Below are 26,024 nucleotides of genomic sequence, written 5' to 3'. Positions count from 1 at the left end.
TCTGAATTCAGGTGTCCCACCCAAACAAAAAGCATCTTAATGGTGGTGAAAATCTGGCTCTATGCGGTTAATCCACATTAAACTCACATTGAAGGCGAACATTATTCAGAAAATGATCGAGATTAGTATTAAATCCTTTAAAACTATTCACTTGTGCTTCAACATGTTCAAGCTGCTCGCAGGAAAAGCACTTACGAGTTTACATCTGAACTTCTTGTTAAATGCTTGTGGTCATGATATGAATGATTCAAAAGCCGCAACAATAGTGTAGTCATTCAGCAAACGCCCAAATGTAAATGAAAACATGAATGCAGTCTAAACTCTTTTATAGGCTTCAGATTCATTTACATGGTGCTGATATTTCCACATGGAAATCTTAAATCTTCGTTTTAATCAGGGGAATAAAAGGTCTGCGTTTCAGCTGAGGCCTGAACTCCTGTGAAGAGGAGAGAAATTAATAAGATGTCATGTGAAAAAGGCCACACGTACATAACCTGTTGGGAGCTAAAATAAAGTCACTGTCACAGTCTGCTCTGCTTCTCAGTCACACACCTCAACAGTCAAACTGCTCTCACCTGCTCGTCATCTCCAATCAAGCCAGTATATATGCAGCTTCACTTCACTCACTCTTTGCCAGATTGTCTTAGCTCCCATGCCCCACTCTCCAGCACTTATTCCCGGATTGCCTACCTGTTATCGACCCGACCTGCCTCCGACCATCGTCTCTTGTCTCAGCCCTGGTAAACCTACTAGCCTTCTATTTATCACCATGAGTATTGCCTGCCTGTTTCCTGTTCCTTGTCTGCCTGTGGCTGGTTGGCATTTGGGCTGTTCCTGCTCAACCAGAAAGCCTCAACAGATCAGCTTCGCCTCTCCAGCTCACTTCTTCTGGTCTGTTGTCTACATACTTGAACCTTCTAAATAAAGACTGTTTAAGAATGAAACACTGGTTCATTTGTGCTGCGATTGGGTTCACTCCATACCTGTTACAGTCACATTGACTTGACTTAGGCTCTAGTCCAAGCTAGGCGTATGTTGTTATCACCTTTACTCCCTGGCATCAGAATTACTTGTTAGTGAAACTATTTATTTCCTTTTTTTAAATGTTGTCTCCACTAAATGGACAGGCTCTGCCTGCTCCATAGACATTAACCAGCACAGTTGACCGATGGCATCTTGTAGTAGGCATTCATACACCAAACTGGAGCACCATTCATTTTCACATCCAACACAGGCCTGTGAACATTAACCTGCAAAGAGGATCAAGGGGGGGGGGGGGGGCTAGCACTACCGTTAGCCACACTCCGCAAACCAAACTGAATACTTCAGCCACAGAGTACTGTAGGTCGTGAAGTGCAGCACATTTCAGCTGAATTAAAATATCAAAACGTCTCTCTTAAAGAACGTGATGAACTACTTCTAACAGTAATTAAATAGGCTTTACGCAGCATGGTTTTGGGCAGGTTTAAAATCAATTGTTTTAGTCAATTACTCAAGATTTAAATTTCCATCTAATCAACAGTGAAATGTGTTGCTCACACATAACTAATCTAATCCACACATGGAATTACTTTGACTTCCTCCAAAAATTCTTTCAGTGTGAAAGTAGCCGGCTGAAATGGTGCCGGAAGCCACCCTATTTCTTAGATTTCATTTATCGGTTCATTGATATTGTTAAATATCAAACTGTTAAACGCTCCTGAGACTTCAAGATCAAAATACACAGGCTCTAAAACATCATAACTAAACCACAAAAAACACCTCCTGACATGGGCATCCACAGACCTTTAGCCACATTATGTGAGTTCTGGATGGTGGAATTTTGCTCAAGACTGGTCATGTATGTTTCACAAAGGGATAGTGACGTTTTAAAGTAATTGTTCCTGTTACAACAAAGGACAGAGTCTGTAGTACAGTACATTGAGTTTCTAATCCTTTTATTAGCCTCTAATGTACTGCATGCTTTATTATTAATTAACGAGCCTTAACCCTGAACCTGGCCTGTGCTGCATCAACAGTGCTCACAGTGTCACCTTCACACTGCTCTGCCACATCCAATTTAAAAGTCATTTCAGAACATTTCAAGCTTTTGTGGCTTTAATTTCACCAACAGTTTGGATTTAATTTTCAGCTGCAGCTCTGAGGTGTCAGTCAGGTTTCAGGGCTTCCTGCAACCTTTACGACCCCGCCTTTGGGCCCAGCATTGTTGATGGGGAGGATGGAGGATGTCGACAGAGATATAGGAGAGCGTCTGACAGCTCATCGGTCACGTTCACCCAAACCCTGCTCACTGCCAAACTGAGCTGGAGGAGGGAGACTGAATCCATACCAGCCACTGAACTCCCTGCAGGAATACATGACGCGTCTGCAGCTCTGGGTGAGTCAGGATTGAGTTTTTAGGAGGATAGTATCTATCATTTTAACGACCCATTTCCAATATTTACAGAGGAAGAGGTGCCCTTAAACTATACAACTACAAATTCTGGCCATTATTAAAGTTTGTGTGGTGAAATATCTTCGATAAGATCATTTAACTCAGCAGGCCAAAAGAACACTGAAGAATAGTTTACTCTGAGCCCTTAAGCTTTAAAACCGAAGCCTGATCTGACACTCTCTGAATTATTACATCTTTTTAAATCCCTTCTTCTTATGCATATTCAATAACAACTACACTATGATATATCTTTTATTGTCTGACTTTTTTCAAATGTTAATTTACAATTCCACATTATTTCCCCGCACACTTTAGTTAGCGTGGGTGGAAGTGTGGAACTGAACAGTTCTTTTCTCAATTTTGTTTTCAGGATACTCTATTAATAAAAATCCATATGATTATTATTATTACTACATCTAATTGAATGCGTTAGTTTACATTGGAGTTGTGGTTAAAGCTAAGTACTAGGTGCTGTATTTGAGTTGATAGTCACTGGTTGATTTTTTGAGAATGATTTAGCAACTATTTGCACTATTTTCACTGTGGATTAATTGGTTATGGTTCAATTAATTTACATCTGGCACCAATTGAGATTAAATGTTAAGATACTTCACAAAGAGAGCACGGCTCTTTCTTCAAAGATCCAACATTAATCTTTCCTTGACAGGCAGAAACCTTGGGCAGAACCTGAATCATGTTGAACTGCCCCCTACTGAGGGATAGATGGGTGATGCAGAAAGAAAGAGAGAGAAAGAGAAATGCAGCAGATACAGATTAATGCCACTAATAATAACTGTTTAATATCATACATTACAAATTTTCACATAAACCTTTTTTTAGAATTTTTAAAAACATTTGAATACCTCTTTATCATTAACTGGTAGCAAAGCTTTAACAGAGAACATAACTGATCTTTGAAGTCTTCATGTTTTCAGTTAGTTTAGCCTATTAACAGCTCACACAACACACAATATGTGTAGCCAAACATTTTTAATGTGCAAAGAAAAACACAAAGATGTTGGAGTTAAATTTAATTCAACTCACCAATTTCTGATTTAATATATTTTTAAGCCTTCGCACTGAGGATTGTGTGCAGAAATAATGAAAGCATAACAGTCTCCCTCAGTGAACACTGTCAATTTGAATTAATGAGAATAAATATTTTATACATTTTTGATGGGAAATCCCTGGTGTGTCATGCCTGTGTAAGTTTTTCATGTATTTCGAAGCCTGCAGGGGGCGCTTTTAAACACCTGGTCCTTGCAGCAGGAGACGCACACATTTATGTCCAAACACAAAGAGAGAGAGAGAGAGAGAGAGAGAGAGAGAGAGAGAGAGCGCATCAAGACTCCCTTTGCACACTCCCTCTCACACACAGCCGCTTCATTGTCCCACAGTGCGGACAGGAGGATTAATGGGCAGCTCCTTTCCTGTCTCAAACCTCATCAGAAATAACGGATTTTCTTCTGTAGCTGCCTTTAAACCGGCTCATTTCCATAATCATGAACCTTTAATGCCCGCTTGGATGTGCACCGGCTTTGACTGAGCGACACCTGCTCTCTATATCTCTCTCTCACACACACACACACACACACACACACACACTCTTTTGTCTGACATCTCTGCAACCAGCAGCAACGCAGAAGAAGAAGATCCAGAGGAGGAAGTGGAGGAGAAGGAGCGGGGTGTACCTCACACCTACAACCGCGCGTCAAGCTCTCTCTCTCCCGCAGAGACGCCGAGGAGCGCCCGCCTCTCACCCGGTTGTTCAGCGTGTGAGTAAAACGGAGCTCAGTGCAGTCTGAGTGAGGGAGCTGAGTCTGACACGCTGAAAACTCCTAAACATAAAATAGAAATCGCAAACAAACACTGAAACAGGATTCTCAAAAAAGAACTTCAGTTGCTCAGAGAAGAAATCTGCTGGATTTTCTGACTGACTGTGTCAAACTGAAAAAGGACTACTCTTCAAGAAGATGCGTCTGTCAGTGCTCCTGTGTTTGTTGGCATGCCTGTGTGCTGCACCGGGCCCGGTGGTCGGTGGTGCGGACAGAAGCTGCACCGACCTGCGGCAGTTCTATACCGGGAAAGGGTTCACTCTGGGAGGGGTACCGCTGACAGAGATCTCCGGTGAGTTTTGAACACATTACGAGCAGAAAACTCTTTATTCCATTCACTTGTATCCACTTTGTATAACGTGAATGATCCAATCCAAAAGGATTCAGCATTATAATCTTGTTCTATTTATTGAAATCAATGTTTTCTGTGTGTGGTTTCTTATGATAATATGATAACAGAATGTGTATATTACTTCTATAACATTTTTTAAAATGCATATCCCATGCCAAGGAGGAACTGCATATATGTATTGTGGCTGTTTTTTAAATGAAGAGCATCATTCATGCCAAAAAGAAATCTGCACACAAAGCCTGTTAAGTCAAGTTTTCAGCAGCTTTTGCATTTATGTGTTTTGCAAAAAAAGTCAGACATACCTTGATTATTATAACTCTCTGGCTTCACTTACTGGTTCTCATTTCCCTCTTGCACCCATCCTGCTGAAGTGTTCGCAGGTCGGTGTCTCTGTTATGGTTGTTTCTGGGGCAATTTTCATTGTCTGCTGAGAGGCAGAATGGCAGGTGGGTGTAAGCCATGTGCTTGTGGAGCTATGGTCTTTTCAGGCTAGTTATGGTTGTTTTTCGATGCTTGCACTGCAGGTGTTCTGATTGTTTAATTTAAACAGCAGAAAAGATGATATTCTGCTTGTAGCTGCTGGGGCTCCATGTTGAATTGCAGTGTTTCACTAATGTGTTCATGGTTATATTTCATTGTCTGCTCTGCTCTGGACTGCAGGTGTGGTAATTGGTCTGTGTGTCTATGTGTAGCCTGTGTGTGGCTCAAAAGATGCTGATACAGCCTATTTTGTCTTATAAATAAAATAATGATTTAGGTTAACTTGGGAAGCTAAAGTTAAAAAAAACAAACTAGGACAAAGTGACACTTTTACTGTTCTTTTGTTTTGTTTCATCCTCTAGTTACCTCTCTTGTCAGTCAGGGAACTCGCCAACCATTCAGGCAATTATGCATTTAATCAATCAGTCAGTTACACAGCCCGTCAAGTAATCAATCAGCTCAGCAGTCAGTCAGTCAACCAACCAGGCATCACACATCAAAGTCTCTGTATCTCGTCTCTTTGACTGCAACTCTTCACCAATCCTGATTAAAGTGTCTCTGCCCCGAGGAGAGCAAAGATTGAGAAATTGAGTTGTGTCCTCCTTTAAGGCGATCATCTGTCGCTCTCTGTCTCTGTCTGTATTTCACCTAAAGGTGTTCAGAAACTGTGACCTCAGCTCACACAGGGAGGAGAGGGAAGATTGAGGTGTGTGCAATCTGAAGGTCATTTAATGTTGTGTCAGTGAAAATAATCTGGTGTGGGCGGGTAAGGTATTAATATTGGATGTGGCTGTGTGTGTGTGTGTGTGTGTGTAGGTGTGGGTGTGTGAGGTAAATCGAGATCAACCAACTTAGGAGAGTGAGACAGAGAGATGGAGGCAGAAATAGACAGAAAGAAATGAAGTGAGTCATTCAAGGCTTCTGTTGGTGCTTCATGGACGACTGAGGAGGAGCCCCGACATGAAGCTCTTCCTCCCTTTCCATTAAAAACTCATCTTTTATTGACAGATGAAGAAAAACAAACATACAACGCTTCACTCGACTGGACCTTGATCTGCTCTAGTTGTTTGAGGAAGAGCACTGCCTTCCCAGAAACCATTAAAACTGACAACTGGATAGGAACAGAAACCCTCAGAACACTTCTCCATCATCTCATCTCAGAAAATCCAATTTTTTTACATGAAGCCTTTACAGCTCAAGACGAGACTGACTAACACACGGTCAGGGATGATGACGACATAGTGATGACAAACCAGTCTTGTTTGCACCTGGGAAAAGTCTCTGTTAGATGTCACTTTTGCAGCTGTGGGAGAAAATCCTTCAGTGATCCAGCTGCCAGTTGTCATACTTCTTTGTTACAGTATTGTAATAACCACTGATTTTGCAAGCCTGTTAAGGCATAGATGAGTCTGCAAATGTTGCTCCTTTTTATTTCAGAAACAAATGTCACTTTCAAAGGGGACTTCATTGAAAGACACTCAGGTTTTCCTGTCAGAACTTTAAAAACAATTCATGTTTGCTCACAAAACTCTGACACAAAAAGACCAAGCTATCCATCCATCCATCCACAATCTAGCCCACTTTTCCAATTCAGGTCACGGGTGGCTGGAGCAGATCCCAGCAGTCACTGGGCAAGATGCGAGATATACCCTGGACTGATCGCCAGTCAATCAGAGAGCGGACATATAGAGACAGAAAACTAGCAGCACTCATATGTATACAGTACCTACGGGAAATTTAGAATTCCGGCTGAGTTTCGAACTTGTTTTTCTCTCACTGCTTTATTTAATCAGTGCCGTATAGAAAGTGCCCTTACATTTACGTATTTCTCTCTCTGTGTTTTAATGTCTTTATCTGAGAGGACAGAGGACAGAGCAGGAAATAAAAATATAAATGAAATCATTCAGGTCTGGTTGATTCAGAGATGTTTGAGTTCGGTCCTGGAGGTTTGGGTTAAGAGTCAGCTGTTTATGATTAGTATGATCTCTTACAGAGTTAGGGAGGGTGACTTCGGTTCACTCACATGTCCCTCAATAATGAGATAATTCTCCTGATTAAGAATGGATACCAATGCCAAATGCAATTCAAAGCAATGCTCCTTTCATCCCTGTAGTTTGAGAAAAACAAACATGCTAATTGGTAAAGACACTCGATCATAACAAAGTGTTCATTGTCAACGTATGATGCCTCAAATGTTCCCGTTTTTATTTTCTACAGCACACTCTTGTTATCAATCTAGAGGTTTGATATGAAGGCCTTTCTCTTTGTTTACTCCTGAGGTCCGTCAGACGACGACAGTACACTTTAGCAAACTCATTCAACACCACCATGAATACATGAAATGATCAAAACAGAAGCGTGTGGGAATGAAAATCAGGAAGGAATGTTGTCATTGAAAGAGCTGGCAACAATTTATATTTTTGCACATGAATTTTGGCAGCAATACGAATACCAACACATCAAGCATCAGTGGCATGCAATTAGCTATTGCATGAAGAAAAGTATTTCAAGCCAAGCAATCAAAATTCTCCATCTGCTCTCCTCCTCCTCTCCATCCAAGCTCAGCATTTTCACTTTATTTTTCAATAGAAAAGAGCTCACAAATTGAACAGAGTTTAAAAACATGCCTAATCTGAATGTACAGTACGCTATAATGCTCGGGAAATGTAGAGTGTCAGGTGTTTATGCGACTTAGAAGGCTGGATATAAATAGCCTGTTATTTCCAGGTCTAAACAGGGTGTGTGAGACATGGATATGATAAATAACATAATTCCAAAGTTAACTCTGTGTAATCTGATAAACTGATGCTCTTAATTCCTTCCCAGAGTAAGAAAAAAAAGAAGCTCCTATTCTTCTCACACCTATTGTCCTTTCGGTTTTACACCATGTGAATGGAAGTCGTCTTTCCTGCTGTCTGCCTGTCTGTCTTTGTGCCTGCAAGCGCTTTTAACTCTCACATTGTGTCCTTCACCTGGTCAATAGTTAAAGACTAGCTCACCCTATAGTGTGTCTGTGAGGGTATGTGTGTGTGTGTGTTGAAAAGTAAAAAGAAAGCCAACACCTTCTCCAGGGAAGACACTTGTGTTTCATTCACACATGCATTGTCAGAACAGAGCAGCACACACCCATGTGATCGTATGACAGAAACGGAGACGGGCTATATGCCCTGCACGCTTCATGTTCTGTACCAGGAGACATTAAGTTTGATTCCTGTGTGTGTGTGTGTGTGTGTGTGTGTGTGTGTGTGTGTGTGTGTTATGTATAATACATACACAGCATTTGTCACATTGTTGTTTGTTTAAAGAACAGAGGGAGGATGTGCTGTTGAATGACAGACTTGAACATGATCCACAGTGTTTTAGGTCAGATTACCTGTAGATTAGGATACCTTCCAAGTCAATACTCTTAACAAGTCTTAGTCAACCATAGAGCCTCCATGCATTTACATTTACACTATATCAATGGCCTCTCTTTAGATATGCTTGAGCAATCAATCAATAGTAGTTTTTTTTAAATTTTTCATCGGTCTTCCTGTTTTAATTTTTAATTGTACGCTAGTTTGAATCCTCAACTGTTCTGTTTTTTGTATTGTTGTGCTTGTTTGGTAATGTCCTTGTGTACCTATTTTTAAGTTTTAAAGTATTTGAAAGGTGTGTGTGGCAAAGGTTGTCAAAAGTTTTTCCAATTATGAATTTATCTCTCTTTATCTGCATAAGGGTCACTGTACTATGGGAACTTTGATTGGTTTTACAGCCTTACAATTTTATGGTGAGGAAGACATGAATACCTTAATATAGGTTTTGTAAACTAATATGTTAAGAGAATGGAGAGCTTGGTTTTAACAGATCTGCAGCACTTAGTTTCACATGTGGTAATTTCAGGTCAACTCTGCGCTTTACATTATTTCTGCCCTGATGAAAACCCTGTGAGAGAAGTCTGCATTTGAACCCATGAACTCCAGAAATGGCTGAATATAACTCCAACTAAGAGTGCTTGAAAAATACTTGATTCAATGCATTTTTAACTTTACATCACCTAAGAGAATACTGCCTTTAAAAAATACATGTATGTATTAATGCCGGTATCAATATTTCGCAGTTTACCTGCAGCTCATCTGTTGATGTTTGCTCCTATCAGAGCACAGTGTCAGTGAAACCCTTCTGTGTATGAGCGTTTACGCCTGTGTGCCAGAGAGGAAATTGATACTGTCCGTCATCTGTCACATATCACATGCTCAGTCAGGCGCTCACAGCAAAGCCACCAAGTGGAACGATGAAATACCCTGTCCCCATACAAACACACAGAAACACAGCCACACTCAAATATAATACAACTTTTGCTTTACTCCCTCTTTCTTTTCACCTGCTGTCTGTCTTATTCCTGCTTCCATCATTGCTTTGTTTTTCTAGACAGACTCAGATCTCTGAGTGCAAGGTTGAGTCTATAAAAGTGTGTGTGTGTGTGTGTGTGTGTGTGTGTGTGTGTGTGTGTGTGTGTGTGTGTGTGTGTGTGTGTGTGTGTGTGTGTGTGTGTGTGTGTGTGTGTGTGTGTGTGTGTGTGTGTGTGTGTGTGTGTGTGTGTGTGTGTGTGTGTGTGTGTGTGTGTGTGTGTGTGTGTGTGTGTGTGTGTGTGTGTGTGTGTGTGTGTGTGCGTGCGTGCGTGCGTGCGTGCGTGCGTGCGTGCGTGCGTGCGTGCGTGCGTGCGTGCGTGCGTGCGTGCGTGTGTGTTTGAGAGAGAGAGAGACGGACGAAGGGAGGGGATTCTGGTTGGCAAGATCTGTTAAAAGCAGGGCTGTGAATCTTTCATGATGTCTGATGCAGCGACATAAGAGGGAGACAGACAGATGCAGAGGTGAGGAGGAGGAGGAGGAGAGGAGTCTTGAGGATAGATGAGGATGAAGGCAGGAGGCGTTGTCCTGGTCACCTTTACTGCCATCACTCCTTCAACCTTGTGCTTTTTTACAGCTGAACAGATCTTGATTTCTGCTTCACCGTTGTTCACCAATGTTTTTTAAATGTTTTTAAAAAATGAAAACATAAAACAAAATGTATTGATAAGAGATGTGACACTGACCATTTGCTCGTAAAAAAGGAAGCCTCCGTGCTGTTTTGTATCGTAGCTATACTGTAGCATAGCAACTTTTTTTGTGCCTAACCCAAAATACGAGAGCAGAAGTGAAAAAAAGTAACCTCATAAAATGGTAACTGCTTACATTTGGCTAACTAGCTTACTAAAATAAGCATGAGATTCCTAAACAGTCCAAGAAAACATTAAATACAGACATTAGGTTTTTTTTTAAGCAAGCTGTTTTTACAGACTTCTGTGCAAGATGTACTGCTATTAGAACTTAAGCTAAATGTTAGCAGCTTTTGCAGCTCTGTCTTGCTCTGGATTGGATTTTGGGAAATTTACGCTCTAGCAACCCTTGTGTAACATTTGTTAACACATCTGACAGTTTTCAAGCTAAAAGCTTTTTCCTGTAACATTTAGAGGGAAACCATGCTGGCTCAAAGAAGCATTAAAATGTACAAAATACTGGGCTAACTTTCAGCAGCTAAACAGGGTTATGGTAAATAACAATCAAATGTTGATGGAAATTACACTTAAACATTTGTTTAACATGGCAGTAAAACAGGCTGTTTTTATTTATTTATTTGTTTTCTTCTTTTACACCCAGGTCATTGACTGGTGACTGTGCTAGCTTTTTAAACTGGAACCATAGCTTTAGCACAATATCATGTGTGTAGCCCAGCAATCAGTGTGCTGCTATGACAACTTTTCCGAATTTCTTTTTTTGAAAATTCATCAGCTGGACACGAAAATATGTCACCAAAAACTGCAGTTTCACCAAAATCATGTCGCAGAGTTTCTCTTATGAGCCGGTTTGCTGGCAAGGAATACTGACATTGATAGGCCTTGAAGTCATTTTGGACATAAACAATTTAGCAATTGCGACAAAAGAAAATGGTTAATCCCTCTTAAAAAACCTTGGACCAAAAGTTTAATAACTAAGAATTATTGATGATATATCTGGCTCTATTATCAATGTTGACTGCAAGTCTAACAGTCACGCACAGGAAGGAAGGCGGGTATACGGACCGATCGGCTACAGACTTCTTCCGTATAATGCAGTAAACTTCAAGGTCTTTTTTTTCTGAGTGTAGTTTCTAGTGTGATAGCTTTTTGATAAATGTAATGCTGTTGGTATTCTTGGTATGAACCCAAAACTATTGTCCAGAATGATGAGGGTAAAGGCAAAATAATTAAATTTCTCCATTTCAAACATGGTATCATGTATCTGATGAAAGGGTGGAAGTCATACATCCCTCCTGCATCCTTATGATTATCACATAAAGAAGGAGTGGTAGGTGGGAAGGAATGAAAAAAAAACAGAAGAGCAAAAGCAGAATGTTACATCAATCTCTACACCTAGAAATCAATGTGGTACAAACCCGTAGCGTTTCTCGATAACCTCTGTCTCTTTTCTCTCGCTCTGCGTGCCTCCCCCTCGCTCCAGTTCACACCTGCTCCTTGTTTTCTCTCTCTTCTCTTTAATGTCTACTTCCTACCTTCTTATCAGCCTCTATTTTTACTTTCTCCTCCTCCTCCCAGCCTCTCTCTCATCTTCCCCCTCCTCTCTGGGAGTCAAACGTCCATCTGTTTTCCAAATGAATAGATGAGTTGTTGTGTGATGTGGTGGACCCGATGGTTGCTCTGTTGCTTTATGAGTCAATGCTCTTTATACATATCCTCCACGGGGCCCTAAACACTGTGGTCATATGATACAAGTGTGTATGTTTGCCTGGATTGAACGAATAGAGATTTATTGGTTATAAGACATTTACATTGTAATTTGAACTGGTGCAGAACTGGTTTTACTGAGTGTTTCTAGGCTTAGTCAGTTTACCACTAGACAATGTCATACAGAGCATATTGCAGTTTTTCAAAGCTGAAATGATAAATGATTATGATAATATGTCAAGTGATGGAAAATTTATGTTATTGATTGTGGTGATTGTGTTTCTTTAACATTGTTGCATTTCATTTCGTACGACAGTTTCCAAACCAAAGACGAATTAACATATTCAGTAGAATAGTTTAAATGAACAAAACATGTTATTTGCAGCCCTACAATAATTTACTTCAGTTGAATTCCTGTTAGTAAAACATATAAAACAACCCAGTGTTGTTTTTATTTGTGATCAGTTTATTGGACAAAGCAGAATAATGAGCTAAGTGTCCTAAATTAAACCAGCACATATACTTTATGTCTCGTAGTGACAAGATTTGATGTGCACTTCAGCCGTATCCAACGTTTTTTTAATAACTTTTTAAGACCGTGAACAGAGACGACAGGAGTGGATGAGACATGTCGGTTTAGTGCGTTCAGCGTCTCGGCTCACAGCCCTGCGTATTAGCCGTCATGCATTGTGGTTTGTAATTTCAAGGAAGGACACAAGCAGTGGGTTTTCTTACACAGACGCATAAGAAAATCCACAGTGATGCATTACAAGATCTTTGAGTAGCTGATTACTATTAAATGGTTTTAACAAAGATTAATGGGATGCGTTTTAAACAGTCTTATAAACTTATAACCATTCGAAAACCGTGTTACTGCTATATTCCTGTATAAATGTACAATGCACAGGGTGGTCTCACATTAGAAAAGATATTCATATTGGACTGATGTCTGAAAGTCAGCACACACTTAAGAGACCACTCTTATCACAACATCAAATAGCTGAATGAGTTTCAGCCAATCAGAGAAAACATCCTCTCAGAGATACTGCAGACTGACAGTCCTGCAATAAATTCCACTTAATGGAAAGGAGGATTTATTACACAATATATAATTGTGTTTATCTTTTCTAGTCAACTCCTATTAATGTAACTGGGTGACTGTGGACGAAAAAATAGAAAAGCCTGTAACCATGTAACCAGATACAGTTAAAAGTCACCAATAACTTCAAAAATTATCATAATTTTGAAATGGTTTAAAAACTCAGTTATATTGGCATAACAAGAAACAAAAGTTTCTGTCAGTCATTGAGGCACTATATACTTCAATGTGGACAACCTTGAGAGCGACATACAACTATCAGTAAAAAGCATTAAATTGACTAAATGAATTTATAATTGGTTTTCTGCTGGTGCAATCAGGTTTGCGGTCAAAAATATTTAAGAGTCAAATTAGACAGCTAAATAAGAGGTATTCATTGTAGTGTACCGTCACCAGGGGAGACATTACAATTTCATGGCTAATCACAAAGTTAATCACACAAGTGTTACCCTCAAATCCCAGCAGGCCTTTTATCCTTTTTATGGCTTAAATTAACTCGGTGCTCCTGTGTAAAAGAGGATGTTTTTTTGTTTGAGAAAAGCCACGGTGTCCTTACTTGGAGGTCATCAGAGTGCTGATAGGATCACTGATTGAGAGTATTATGGAGGCAGATCTCATTGAGTGTGACTCGGTGTCTTTGGCATGTGTTGCCTACAAGATAAAACAGATTTGGCACCTGTTACCATTGACAACAGCAGGTACTGATCATCTGTGTTACATCACATGTTGGCAGAGTGAAAAGATGATTGATTTTTTTTTGTCTAGGAGTGGATTTAAAAAGGCCAACTCAATCCGGGATCCGGCTGACGCTTTCTTCTGAATCTGATTGTTGTTGGTTTGTTGACATTTAATGCACACACACATTTAACCATGTCCCTGGTTGCTGCATTGGATGTCATGTTAAGGTGTTGTAAGTTTTCTAAGGAACTGCTTAGACTATAGACAACACCCATCGCTTCAGAGCGTGTGTGTGTGTGTGTGTGTGTGTGTGTGTGTGTGTGTGTGTGTGTGTGTGTGTGTGTGTGTGTGTGTGTGTGTGTGTGTGTGTGTGTGTGTGTGTGTGTGTGTGTGTGTGTGTGTGTGTGTGTGTGTGTGTGTGTGTGTGTGTGTGTGTGTGTGTGTGTAATGCTCATCAATGTTGATGTGAGGATCCTGTTTATGTCTGCTGTGTTTCTGAGCCTCATAATGTTCCACACACCTGCTCCTACCTGCTCTTGTTCTATCATTTCAACCTCCTGAGTTGAAGCTCAGAGGCTTTTTACTTTTCTTTTTTTGTTATCTTTATGGCATTTCTGCGTTATTATATAGTTTGAATTACTTAACCTGACTCCTTTTTTCACTGCATAAAACTGCATAAAAACAGCTCCTCGGCTCATAACATTTTAAAGGTACAATAAGTGAGTCATTTCCTGACGGTACACCAGAGTATCCTCTGTACGAGTTTGCTCACTTTGTGCATTGCTTACAGACTCAAACCCAAAAGCTTCATGGGAAACATAATAATGAACTCCTGTGAAAAGAGGCCAAAGAAGAACTGCACCCGGTGAAATTTAAACAGCTGCTCTGCAATTTTGTCATGTTTTAAGTAGATCTAATGTAGCTTTTTTTATGCAGACGATATTTGATGGTTTAGAATAGAAATCTGGCAATTTGTGAAAAAGCCAGATGGTTCATCCCAACTTTTGGACTGCAAGACTAAAACCAGGAAATCTTGACTTCAGTGAAACTTTGTGTTAAGCAATGTAATGGAAAAATTGTCCATGCTTTATGCACGATTAGGGATTACCTGCATGGTCCCAAAGAAGGGGATGTGCAACAATATGGTATCCCTGGGCAGGAAATATAGAACATTAATGGACACTGATAACTAATGGCTAGATACGAGATAAAATACAGAATACTGTTTAATTGGTGTGAATAATTGTAAAAGAAAAGTTACAAAAAATATGTTTGTGTTTTTAATTGTAAATCATTAACAAAATGATGTATATGGTTAGGAACCTCACCTTCAAAAAATCTGAAGAGTCCAGACAAATTCAAATTGGTGCAGCTCAAAACATTCTTTTGTACCAGGCTTTTAACATGTCCGTGGTTTTTAGAGCCAGCATCAAGTGAACACTTTAAGAACTGCAGTTTTCTTCACTTTTGCTCTGGCTTCAGTTTCTACTTCCAGCAGCTTAAATGACAGAGCCCTGACCCCACTAAACACCTTTGGAAGAATTAGGATTAGCCTTCATAGATGAGTTGCTGCTATTGTAGCAACAAAGAAGTGTCTGAATACATGATAATCTCTTTGACTTGAGAATGAGATGTCCATGCTAAAAAAAAAAAAAATCTCTGTTCTTGTGAAGAAATATTACTGAAAAACACTCTGGGTGGTCTTGGTTGTTTTTACAGAAATGGAAACAGTCTCAAAACAATACAATCACTGCTATTTAAATATCTACTGTATCAATTGTACCCAAAGCTTTAAAGAAAACCATCTTCTCTCCAGGGCAGATGCCATTAAAGTCCTGTAAACAGTTTGCATTTTACTAATATTGGCTTTTTTTTATGTACATTTGCAATTTAGGCAGTGCAAAGGCAGTTACAATGCAATTTTTGGTAATTAAGAAATTGCCCAATAGCGGTTGCCTAGAACTTCTATCTGTGCTGTTGCTACATTGAAATAGGTATCACTATAGTTTGAATTTCAGTATCACATCAGAGTTTAAAATTCTGCTTTCCTGACTACCTTATCATCCCAGAATAACTCACTGGACTGTACGAGTACTCGAGTATCGTGTTTAAAGCAATGACTGACTTTAGTTCCAAAGTATGTAGTACGTCTTTTTGTGTTAAAACTTTCTCATTCATTGGGATGTTTTTGCTCAATGTCAAACTTTCACACGTTAGATTCTTCAGTCTAAAACCACTTGGCTGCCCATCCAGCAGGTCTGACTAGGCAGACATAGACATCTCATTCAGTTTCTCCTCCGTTCTGACACTAAAGATGTGACCTGGAAAGGGATGTGACCCAATGTTCCCCCATCCATGAGGATTTAATGCTCCCTGCTGAGAAAGCCCCTTTTAACCCCACTGCTCACATTCATACACCATATACTCCACTCTCTCACCTTCCCATCACCACAAGCAACACTGCGCTTTTGGATTAGAGCCTGATGTCTAATCTCGTGCTAATCCTGGCCCGTTAATCTATGTGTTAGCGGTCCTTAGCTCACAGCATGATAGCACTGCACCCTGACCTTGCCAGTGAGGGGATAACACACACTCTCACTCGTGTTTGTTTCTGTTTGACCCTTGCTCTCATTCAGCTTGTTCAAACCTGCAGAAACTCTCATTATTTCTCAAGAAATGTTCAATCTCACAGGGCGACACAGTCTTCTGTATACAGTCAACTGTAAATAAGGGCTAATCGCAACAGTCAAAGATAGCTGAATGGACCAGTATGTGGATTAAACCTCGCTCGGTTTAATCCACATACTGGTACAAATGTGCAGAGTCAGGCGTTGGCTGACTAACACCCGGTGTGGCACACATCAGCTGGCACGTGTTGGGCTTTTTTACAGACTGAGGGAAAGGGAGTAAAACTGGTAGTTAGTTTAAGATCCTTTAAGTGCTCCCTGAAATTACATAGTATTATGGTCTTACAGTGCCATGTGAACACACATGCATGCACAGACACACAAATTCAGCAGGCAGCAGACAGGGCTGGACTGGGAGGTGGTGGCGTATTTTTGGTTTAGTTAGAGTATAAAATAAATTCATCCAAAACATTTTTTTGTACACCTCCCTGTGTGCCTCTCTCTGTCCTACTCACAGGTTTTTATTTAATATCACATTCTTACTTTTTTTAACCTTTCTTTACCCTTCTTATTTATCTGGTCGCAAGATGTTCACGTTCTAATTTTTCGGTTTTGCAGGTAACTTTTTGGTCAGAGACTGACTTAAAACCATTCAAAGTTCTGTTTTATATGTAAGGGGGAAACAGAAGGAGTATAGGCTCTGTTCCATCTGATGGGTAAGATAGGTGAGGCGGGAAACTAAGCTGCAATGCCTAGTCTGGAGTAGACAAAATGTAAAATTACATCAGCATATATCCTGGTATGTTAGTTCAGAATGAGCAGAGTGGAAGTCAGTTCATATTAGTCCTTGAATGTTGCCATTTTACTCGAATTGGAAATTTTGACTATTCAAGGTTTCAAAATTGCACAAACCTCCAGATGAAAAGTTGTAATTTCAGGGTAAGATACTGTACTTTTCCAGCCCCTCTGATAACTTTTCCAGGTGAAGTGAGGTTAAGTATCCGTCTAGGATAGCCTTCTGCTGCTACAATAGATATGTGAAAAAACCAAGACAGGAACCTTTTTCTATACATTTTAGGAGTGCATATGAGAATGCAGTTCACTGGTGTTATCGTGTTGTCTTTACTCTGAGTACATTCTGCAGTTTTAATGTGCAGGAGAGGGCACCACATTGATTTTGAGTAGCTGTGCTGGCTGTAGGAAATTTATGATGCACTGTCACAAAACCGCAGTGCAAGTCATTTTTCTGTCAATCAATTATGCTCTGAGAGGAAAAGTTGTGTGGCTGTAAATCAAAGTGCCGTAAGCTACTGATTTATAAGACATTTAAAGGTGATTAAAGCATCATCATTTACTCCATTTTCTCTTTTTTCTCTCGCCTCCTCTGCTTCTGTGTCCACTAATAATCTTTCACAGCTTCCACGGCTTTCTTCCTCTCTCTCTTCCTCGTCCCTCCTTCTTTCAGATCCATTTTTTTACTGCCTTCTCATTCCTCCATCTCTCTCTTCTTTCATCATTACAGCTCCATGTCCCTCCTCCCTCCCCCATCACGTGCTTTTTGTTGGACAGTAAAAAGGTAAAGGTGTACTTTGGGAGAAAAGGCCATGTGGAACGCTAAATCACATGCAGGTGCCTTCAAATGATGAAGAGAGTGTGAGTCGGAAACACACACACACACACACATGTATGCACACACACGTAGCATCAGCCCCTCAGTTAGGTAGCAGTAATTTGCCGCAGTAAGTGACAGGGTTATTGTAAGACGCTCATTAAGAAAGGGAAGCAGTGAATAAACGTCTGACTGAGGGGAATAAATTCAAACCGCTGCTTCCACTTTTACTGCTTGGCAATAAGACGCTTTGATGTGGTGTGTGACGGCAGAGCGAGGGCAGACTGGGGCGCGCGAGTGTGTGCCAGAGGGCCACTTATGTCCTCTAACACTGATCTGACATATTATTTATAATGTGTTCACTGTACTGTACAGAAGGCGCCATGTTTTTTTCTGCAAGGACCAATAAATGTGCCCTGCACTCAACTTGTTTCTGTCCTTACAACCTCAAAGGTCAGAGATCAGATCAGTTACTACGAGACAGACTGTTACAGCGGTAACACGGTGCAAGGTTACTTCCTATGGCAAACTTTCATCTCAGCAGGAGAGAGTGCAGAAGCAGGTAAAGAGGAGGGAAGAGAGAATGAAAGGAAAGAGGCGGTGACATTAAGAGGAAATGGAAGAGGCGATAGAGACGGATGTTACAGGAAAATTAAAAGTTGAGGAGACATCAGAGGGAGGACAGAAGGACACGAGACTTGAAGGAGGTCAACATGAAAGAGAGAATAAAGGACAGAGTGCAAAGGTGCATTGTTGTGGCGGTATGTGAGTCTGTGCATATCCTCTACAGAGCATGTGGGATTTTGTCTGACATGAACATAGACACCTCTTTTTAGATTTATGGCGATCATTTTCAAACTCAAATCCTTATATCAGCTTCTCTTTTTTAAAATTTCTCGACATATTTTCTCACGCTATAGCAGTGTGGTTCTTGGTTGAGTTATGTTTCATACATGACAAAGATTTTAAAGTTAATATCAATACATCAGGTATGAGGATATCTCCACCAAACAAACAGGATAGGAGGAAGTGCGCGATTAGTAAAATAAATTAAAGACATCTCACTTTCTCAGGATCGCAATTCAACACCAAACACGAATAGACAGTTAAACCAATTGTTAACATTTGAAGTAATTTAGGCCCAAAGTGCTGGTTAAAGGTTGTGTGTAAACTGTTCAGACACAAGCCACGGCTGTAGCTTCTGTTCATGGCTACTGCCTTAGTGTGCTGAGGATGAGCAAAGAGGATGTGGATACATGACACAAAAAGAACATGGAGGGCATCATTTATTTTGAAAAGAGTCCCAGTGACGTCAACAGCGCCCTTCTGAAAAGATGAAAGATTTTCAGCTAGAAGCACTTTGAGTGGCCGCTCAAAAAAGGCAAAGTGCTCACCTTTCCTGTGGGTGGCCGCCTGCTGCTGCAAATGCTCTCTCCTCCTCGGGAACTGTTGAAAACAGAAGCTGTGTCTCGGAAATAAAGGGCAGGTGGACACAGGCCCTTATACTGCCATAATGCTCATGGACATGTTACAGCACAGTATGGATAGCATCTTATAGTGCAGAGCCATTTGGCAGTATTGAGTTTTAAAAGATGGAGATAAAGTTGTATGTCGCCTGTGTGAGGAGCAATTCTTAACCAGCACAGGCATGAGGATGTTAACCTGCGAGGAGGACTGAAGGGTGGTGGTGCTAGATATGCTCACGTTAGTCAGACTAGGATAACCAATTTGACATTACAAGTAAACCTACATCCCAAGATCCCACATTAATTGAGGACAATTAATTAATTTCTGAGCATTTCATTTTTTCAACTCTTACTTGTTTTCCATGACATTTTGTTCAGATGTTCATGATCCCCCCATGACCACATTTTTCTGGATTATTTGAAGAATTTTCGCTGACACTTTTTATCATCAGCGTCATTCAGTCTACACATTGGCATGCCAACGTGCAAACAAAACATGATTAAGATTATTTTTTTTAGATCTTAAACAGAGACACCAAGACAGAGTGAAGGTGAAAACACATGTTCTTTATGTTCTTAACGGGCAGAGGCGAGGACAGGGAGACTGGTTTACAAGTGAGCTGAGGTGAGAGGAAGTCAAGAGACACCGCCTGGCTGTGGTAATCTAATTAAAGAAAGCTGCATGACAGAATCATTGACATGGGTTAAGATGCAGGCAGGGTATCCTGGAGAAAGAGAGAAACCAAAACTGGCAGTAAGGCTCTGTTTACATGTCAAGTATGGCTAACTCTGGTTACATTCAGGCTGTTTATTCCTTAAAACTCAATTTTCTGAAAACAGCACCCTTTCTGTTGCTGTGTAAACTGGCAATGTACTGTTCATCTAAAAAAAATGAGACCTTTCGCACAGGGGCATTATGGTTCTAGTCAATAAACGTGCGAGTATAGTGGACTACAACAATGGCCGACTTTCCTGTCCAATGAAGGCAAAAATGACCAAAAGAAATTTCAGGAATTATTCAGGAATCACCATGTAAAGTGCCATCTTAACGCACTAAAACAACTTTAAATACATTGACGTGATTTTTATAAAATTATTTCAAAAGGACGACAGCGATGCTCTGCACCCTGAGAAGAAGCTGTTTGTCAAACTCCAATTTTCTTCCTTTGTCAGCAGGTTGAGCAACGGTCTAACATCTGGAAACTAGTCATTTGAGAGGCATCAGTTGTGCTTTACAGCGTGCTGATTCAGCTTCAGTGTACACTGCCCGACCTCGCAAAGAGATTATAGCAGGCTGTGTTGGTGCAGGTTAGATGCGTGATGGAGCACTTCTGCTGCTGCTGAGATTGTAATTGGATTTCCACGTCTCATTTAACCAGCTGGGTGCCTCGACAATCTGAGATATAGGAATCACTTGAGTTTCTCAAGTAAAACAAAACTGATCTTGTTTTGCCAGCCATGGTGCAGAAATTGTTTTTAATTATTTACAATTAAAAACAGTTCAACCAGAGCAGCTTTTAACCAGTTCAGCAAACGTATGACTAAAGTTAAAATTACAAAAATACTTTAATTATATAATACCTTTATAACATATTAAAGCTCTGGGGTGTGTAGGGTGGTTTCATAAAGTGTGTGTGTGTGTGTGTGTGTGTGTGTGTGTGTGTGTTTGATAAGAGATTATATTTTGTGCATTCCATTCAGTGTAACCTAAAGCCTCTGGGCATTATCTCTGTGTAAGTAACATTACAATTATCCCACCCATTTGTGTGTGTGTGTGTGTGTGTGTGTGTGTGTGTGTGTGTGTGTGTGTGTGTGTGTGTGTGTGTGTGTGTGTGTGTGTGTGTGTGTGTGTGTGTGTGTGTGTGTGTGTGTGTGTGTGTGTGTGTGTGTGTGTATTTTTGTGTGTGAGTAGATGGATAAAAGCGTATACATATAATAACTGCAGTGTGTGTTTGTGTGTGTTATGAAATACAGTGACCTAATCTCCTTAATTGTGTCTGCTGGCCCTCCCTGTATTCTCACGTGTGTGTGCTTTGTGTATGTGTGTTACATAGTTTCAAATGTATTTTGTTGTAGCTAAAGATTTAATGTTTTGTTTTTGTAATTCTCTGAACTCCTCAACAGTTTATTTGGGGGCATGTGAACTATTAGATCACAGTGTTAGCCCTGATCTCTGTTAAGGCTATCGTGCCTGGCTTTCTATATTAAAGATGTTGTAAATTGAAGGCGTACGCTTTTTTCTGTGGAAACAGATGTGTCTGTCTATTTAGTAAAGTAAAGGCACACACGCAGACTTGGGCTCGTCCTTGTCTTCTGACTTTCCTTGAATGGTTGTAATATGTGTGTGTCTGGTTGTGAATTGGGTGAATTGTGAGATCTTACCTTCTGAATAATACACCCTATACATATAACAGAACAATAATGCCCCTCTGACTTCAGACAATGTTGGGGATGTTCAGTTACTGCTGCCTCAAGGAAGCGGTGAGCCAACCATTTAAAACAGAGACTACCATGTCTGCAAAAAGGGTTGCAACACTATGGAGAAATGTGGTGTGGTGCGCTTTGGCTCACAGCAAAGGTCTCTGAGTGCAACTGCACTGTTGTTAATGGCAAAGAGGTCTGTTAAGCTTCCAGACGTAGAAATTGGCATGTGTTGACAAGCAGAGAGGTGGTGCAGGTTTTCCTATCGAAGGGCGCTACTGTACCCATCGAAATGTGCTAATATGTGGCTCTGTGCAGCACAGGGAGCATCATTTGATAAAAGCTTTTCAACTATCGAGATACGCTTCCTCAAAAATCTTAAACACAGAACAGCCTGTCAATTGACAAGGTCAGGCTTCTTGCTCCGCCACACTCTCTTTTTCTCTTCTTTGCTTCATCCATCACCATCCTCTTCCGTTTCGTAGCCCCAGCTATTGAATCATTAGTACATAGACAAGCCAACTGCGGCTTCTTTTTCGCTGAAGGCTGGTGTATGAACTAGTGTCATACAACCGTACGCACGTCTATTTAAAGAACCTCGGCCTGCTGCCAAAGTTACAAAGTGCTGAAAACAGGTGACCAGGGCCCTATGTGGACATGGGATGGATGCTATTCTACTACTACTACTATTCCACTATTAGATTGACTTTCTAGGGGCTAAATGTAAAAAAAAAACTGCAGCAGCAAAGACAGTTTTCATTACAGAGCATGGGCTCTTTTAAGCATTCAGTTTTACTTTATATAGATAATTCTGCTGTATGATGAGTTAATTGAGATCTATACTGTCTACCCTAACTCCTGTTAGATGGAAACAGGGGGTGACATCCAGCCTGGCTCTACCTTCCAGCACCTCTGATGCACACCAATTAACAACATATGTTAAATGTTTTGTATCCACACGTCATGCTAATGTCTAAGTGAGTGTTTGTGGTTTGAGATGGAGCCAAGCTAGCTGTCTTTCCATGTTAGACAAGCTAATCCTCCCCTGGCTCCAACTCTTTCAACTCTTTCAACTCAGAGACATGACCATGGTTTCTCATCTCATCATCCAACTTTGGCAAGAGAAATAAATACACTGTTGAACCACTTTTATTAAAAGATGACAGAATAAATGGGGATTAAAAATATGGGCGCCACTCATAAGTACATCTTTGTAAAAAAATAAAAAAATAAAAATACTTTGCGGATGCTAGACAGGTACAGAATACTTAGATCAGGTCTCATCAGGTCATTTGTTTTTTTTTTAAAATTTAGCTCAAATAAGCTACATTTGGATGGTACAGTAAACAGTTAATCTCACATTCACTCAGGTTATATTAGCATATTCCAATCACTGATCAATGCTAAATCGAGATCAACATCATCAGATTGCTATGTTGTTTAGCGAAGATGAATAACTTGGAAGCATAGAAATCTTCCCATGAACATAAAAAATGCATTTTACCAGAGGGGAAATACCAATTATCTGTCTGTAGCCAGAAGCCAAACCAATAACTCATTCTGGTTCTGGCACATAAGACAGCAGCTTGGCATCATAACACACAACACAAAACATTGAAAAAATAACAGTCAGGGAGAAATTAATCAATTCAAAGTGTCAGAGTGAGCGACAGAGGGGAACAGACGGCTGCTTAAGTGGTGAAATACATTTCTGTTTTACCAACGTCTGATTTAATCTGGGTGTTGCCAAGGTTTTCAGTGTTTTTCTTGGTTAATTAAAGTTTTCCTTGATGGGAGTTCAAGTTCAGTTCTACTTTGGTATAAGTGGTGACTGAGCGTAGTTCTAGGTGATGGTTCTCTTCAAATTACACATTGACAAAGACTCAGGTTTACTGGCATTTGGTCAGTCAAACCTCTAAACTTTGTTCCTGTCGTTTTTTGTACCCAGAGGAGTGAAAGACCAACACCATGTCAGAATGGAAGAATTACACAGCGAGTCGAAATTGCTGCAAACCTTACAATCGTATTATGTTGAAGTTCCTTTTAGAGGAGGAGACGGTATCTGGATACTTGGCCTTTTGTTAAAATCTTTGTCACTGATAAGTATCAACTAAATCTTTTTAAAAAAGGAAGCTAATATCCTGAGTCTTTTTTTCCTGTAGCTGTTGGAGAGCGATGAAAATACATTGATGTTAAAGTAGATCTTCTGTTAGAAGCAGTTTTACTTAACTGCTGAAAGTTATGTAAAATGCATGCTTTCTTCCTGGTTAGAAAATATGATGAAAAACATAAAGATGGGACTCATAGACAGGTATAGAAGTTAATTATGGTGCAAACTGCTGAAAAAACATTTTTGGCTTCGTGTTAAAGAGCTGTATCCAATCCAACTTCCAAAATTCTTAGTGGGGTTCAGCCCTAGTTTTTCAATTTGTCTGCCTGGCTGGATGGCGTCTTGACAGCCTGCAGTAAGATGTAAGAGGCCTGTTCACCTGCTTGGCACACGTGCCGACGTTGGCTCGCCTGTTGAGACGGGCTCAGGTATGTTGGGTCATGTTGGGGCTGCCACAAGGAATGCAGAGAGAAAAAAGTGAGTCGGAGCAGGAGGGTGTGACAGGGAGAAGAAAGTGAGAGCCAGATGTGTTTGACGGGAAAAGGAAATGAATGGCTTCGCCATGTTGTCTTGATGTGGTCTCCATGGCGACAAGTATAAGCTGTTACACGTCTGCAGGCAAAACCAAAAACAAGTTTTGAGTTAAATGGATTCACTAATGATTAAGTGCAAGATGCCCTGCAGCAGAGCAGGGCTTTGCACTGTTTCTAATGCATCACTTAACTGTTGGAGGGCTGTGGGAAACTGTGCACACTATCCACCATTAAATGACTTTAAACCCATAAATATTACAACAAAATGTCTCCACACAATCAATACTAAAGAATTTTCCTCATCAGGATTCATGTCAGTCCAATGAGGTGATAAACTATTCATAAAAAAAAGCAGAATAATCTGAGTAAAAATAGATTTTGCCTTGAGGCTGTAGCTCCTCTCCGGGTCTACAGAACCAGACCAAACCAGAGGACATGAGGTTGTTGGTTTGAGCCCCTGAGCTGCTGTTAAAATGTTAAAGGAGAAAGTGGGCGAGCAGCTGCTGAAAATAGAAGTCTGTGATTAAACTGAGGAGCACTCAGGGTTGATTTTGATGATGATTATGTGAAGCAGAAATGTTCTGGATAGGAAAAAGCATGCTCAGGTGACCTTTGAATGGATACATAAATGTTTAAAATGTAATTGGGCAATGATTACACAAGTGGTTTAAAGTCAGATCAGTCCTTTGTCTTTTTTTCTTACATCTTCAGCACATGTTTTTAATGTCAGGGACATCACATTCACAGGTGAGACACTGAGACACTATTGCAACACTATTGCAATCTCATATTTCATCATAGTTTACAGAGCTGCTGGAAATCCTGCTAATATGAGGCTGTATGAACATCTCTAAGTCAGGGAGGAATATTTTGTGTACTGGAGTTTTATTTACGAGTTGCTAAATTATATATACCAGGGGGGTTAAACACCACTCAGGTTGGATGTTTTCATTAAGTTATGTTCATTTCAGCTCCAAATTTGTCTTTTTGGTCAATTCAGACGGGAGGTAGAAAATCAAAAATCTGGCCCAGACTTTTAACACTTTAAGTTGAAAGCTCGGAGGAAGTTTATCCCTACTGGTCAGAGACTAAATCTCTACCTTTTTATACATGTCTGTTTCATAATTCATCATGCAAATATGCTCCACATGTTTTAAAAAAGTCTGTATTTTACTTTGAAACTTAAAAAGGGAGAGCTTTGTTTGTTTGGTCCTCACTTTTTTCAAAGCTCTTTTCTTCATTTTACATTGGAATAGCTTGTTGATTATGCCTAAGAACGAGACTCTGGGTCAAGTATTGTTGTCTCTCTGCTTGTCATGTGACCTGCAACAGTACCAAATTGGATTAAGGTTTTGGGATAACATGAGGTGAGAGCATTTACTTAATCAGTGGGAGATGATCCGGGCAGATCGGTGGGATTAGATGTCCGGGAGGTAGTGATTGAGGTTAGGGTAAACTTTTAGAGCTCCAGGTTTTTAGCATCAAGGTTAGCTAGTAAAGTCCAGGGGGTGTACTACATCAGGATTTGAAGTTATGGAGGTTACTTCAGGGTTAACCATGGGTTTTTAGGACTGCAAAGATAGTCCACTTCTTACCAGGCAAGATCACCACAGGCTAAACATCTACCCTGAGACGGAG

General features: G+C 40.3%; 1 protein-coding gene across 1 annotated transcript in view; it reads left to right on the top strand.

Moving 5' to 3' along the window:
* The first annotated feature begins 3,739 nt into the window (after nt 1-3,739).
* Nucleotides 3,740-26,024, top strand: part of LOC306827815 (glypican-1-like) — a 41,649-nt gene continuing 19,364 nt past the window's right edge. The window contains exon 1 of the mRNA XM_079349877.1: nt 3,740-4,561. Within this exon, the coding sequence (XP_079206003.1) occupies nt 4,408-4,561 (154 nt within the window). The 5' untranslated portion in view covers nt 3,740-4,407. The remainder of the gene's footprint in view (nt 4,562-26,024) is intronic.

Source organism: Symphodus melops (genome assembly GCF_947650265.1).
Source record: "Symphodus melops genome assembly, chromosome: 8".
NCBI lineage: Eukaryota > Metazoa > Chordata > Actinopteri > Labriformes > Labridae > Symphodus > Symphodus melops.
The sequence above is the reverse complement of the archived record's forward strand: the minus strand, read 5'-3'. Positions and strand labels throughout refer to the sequence as shown.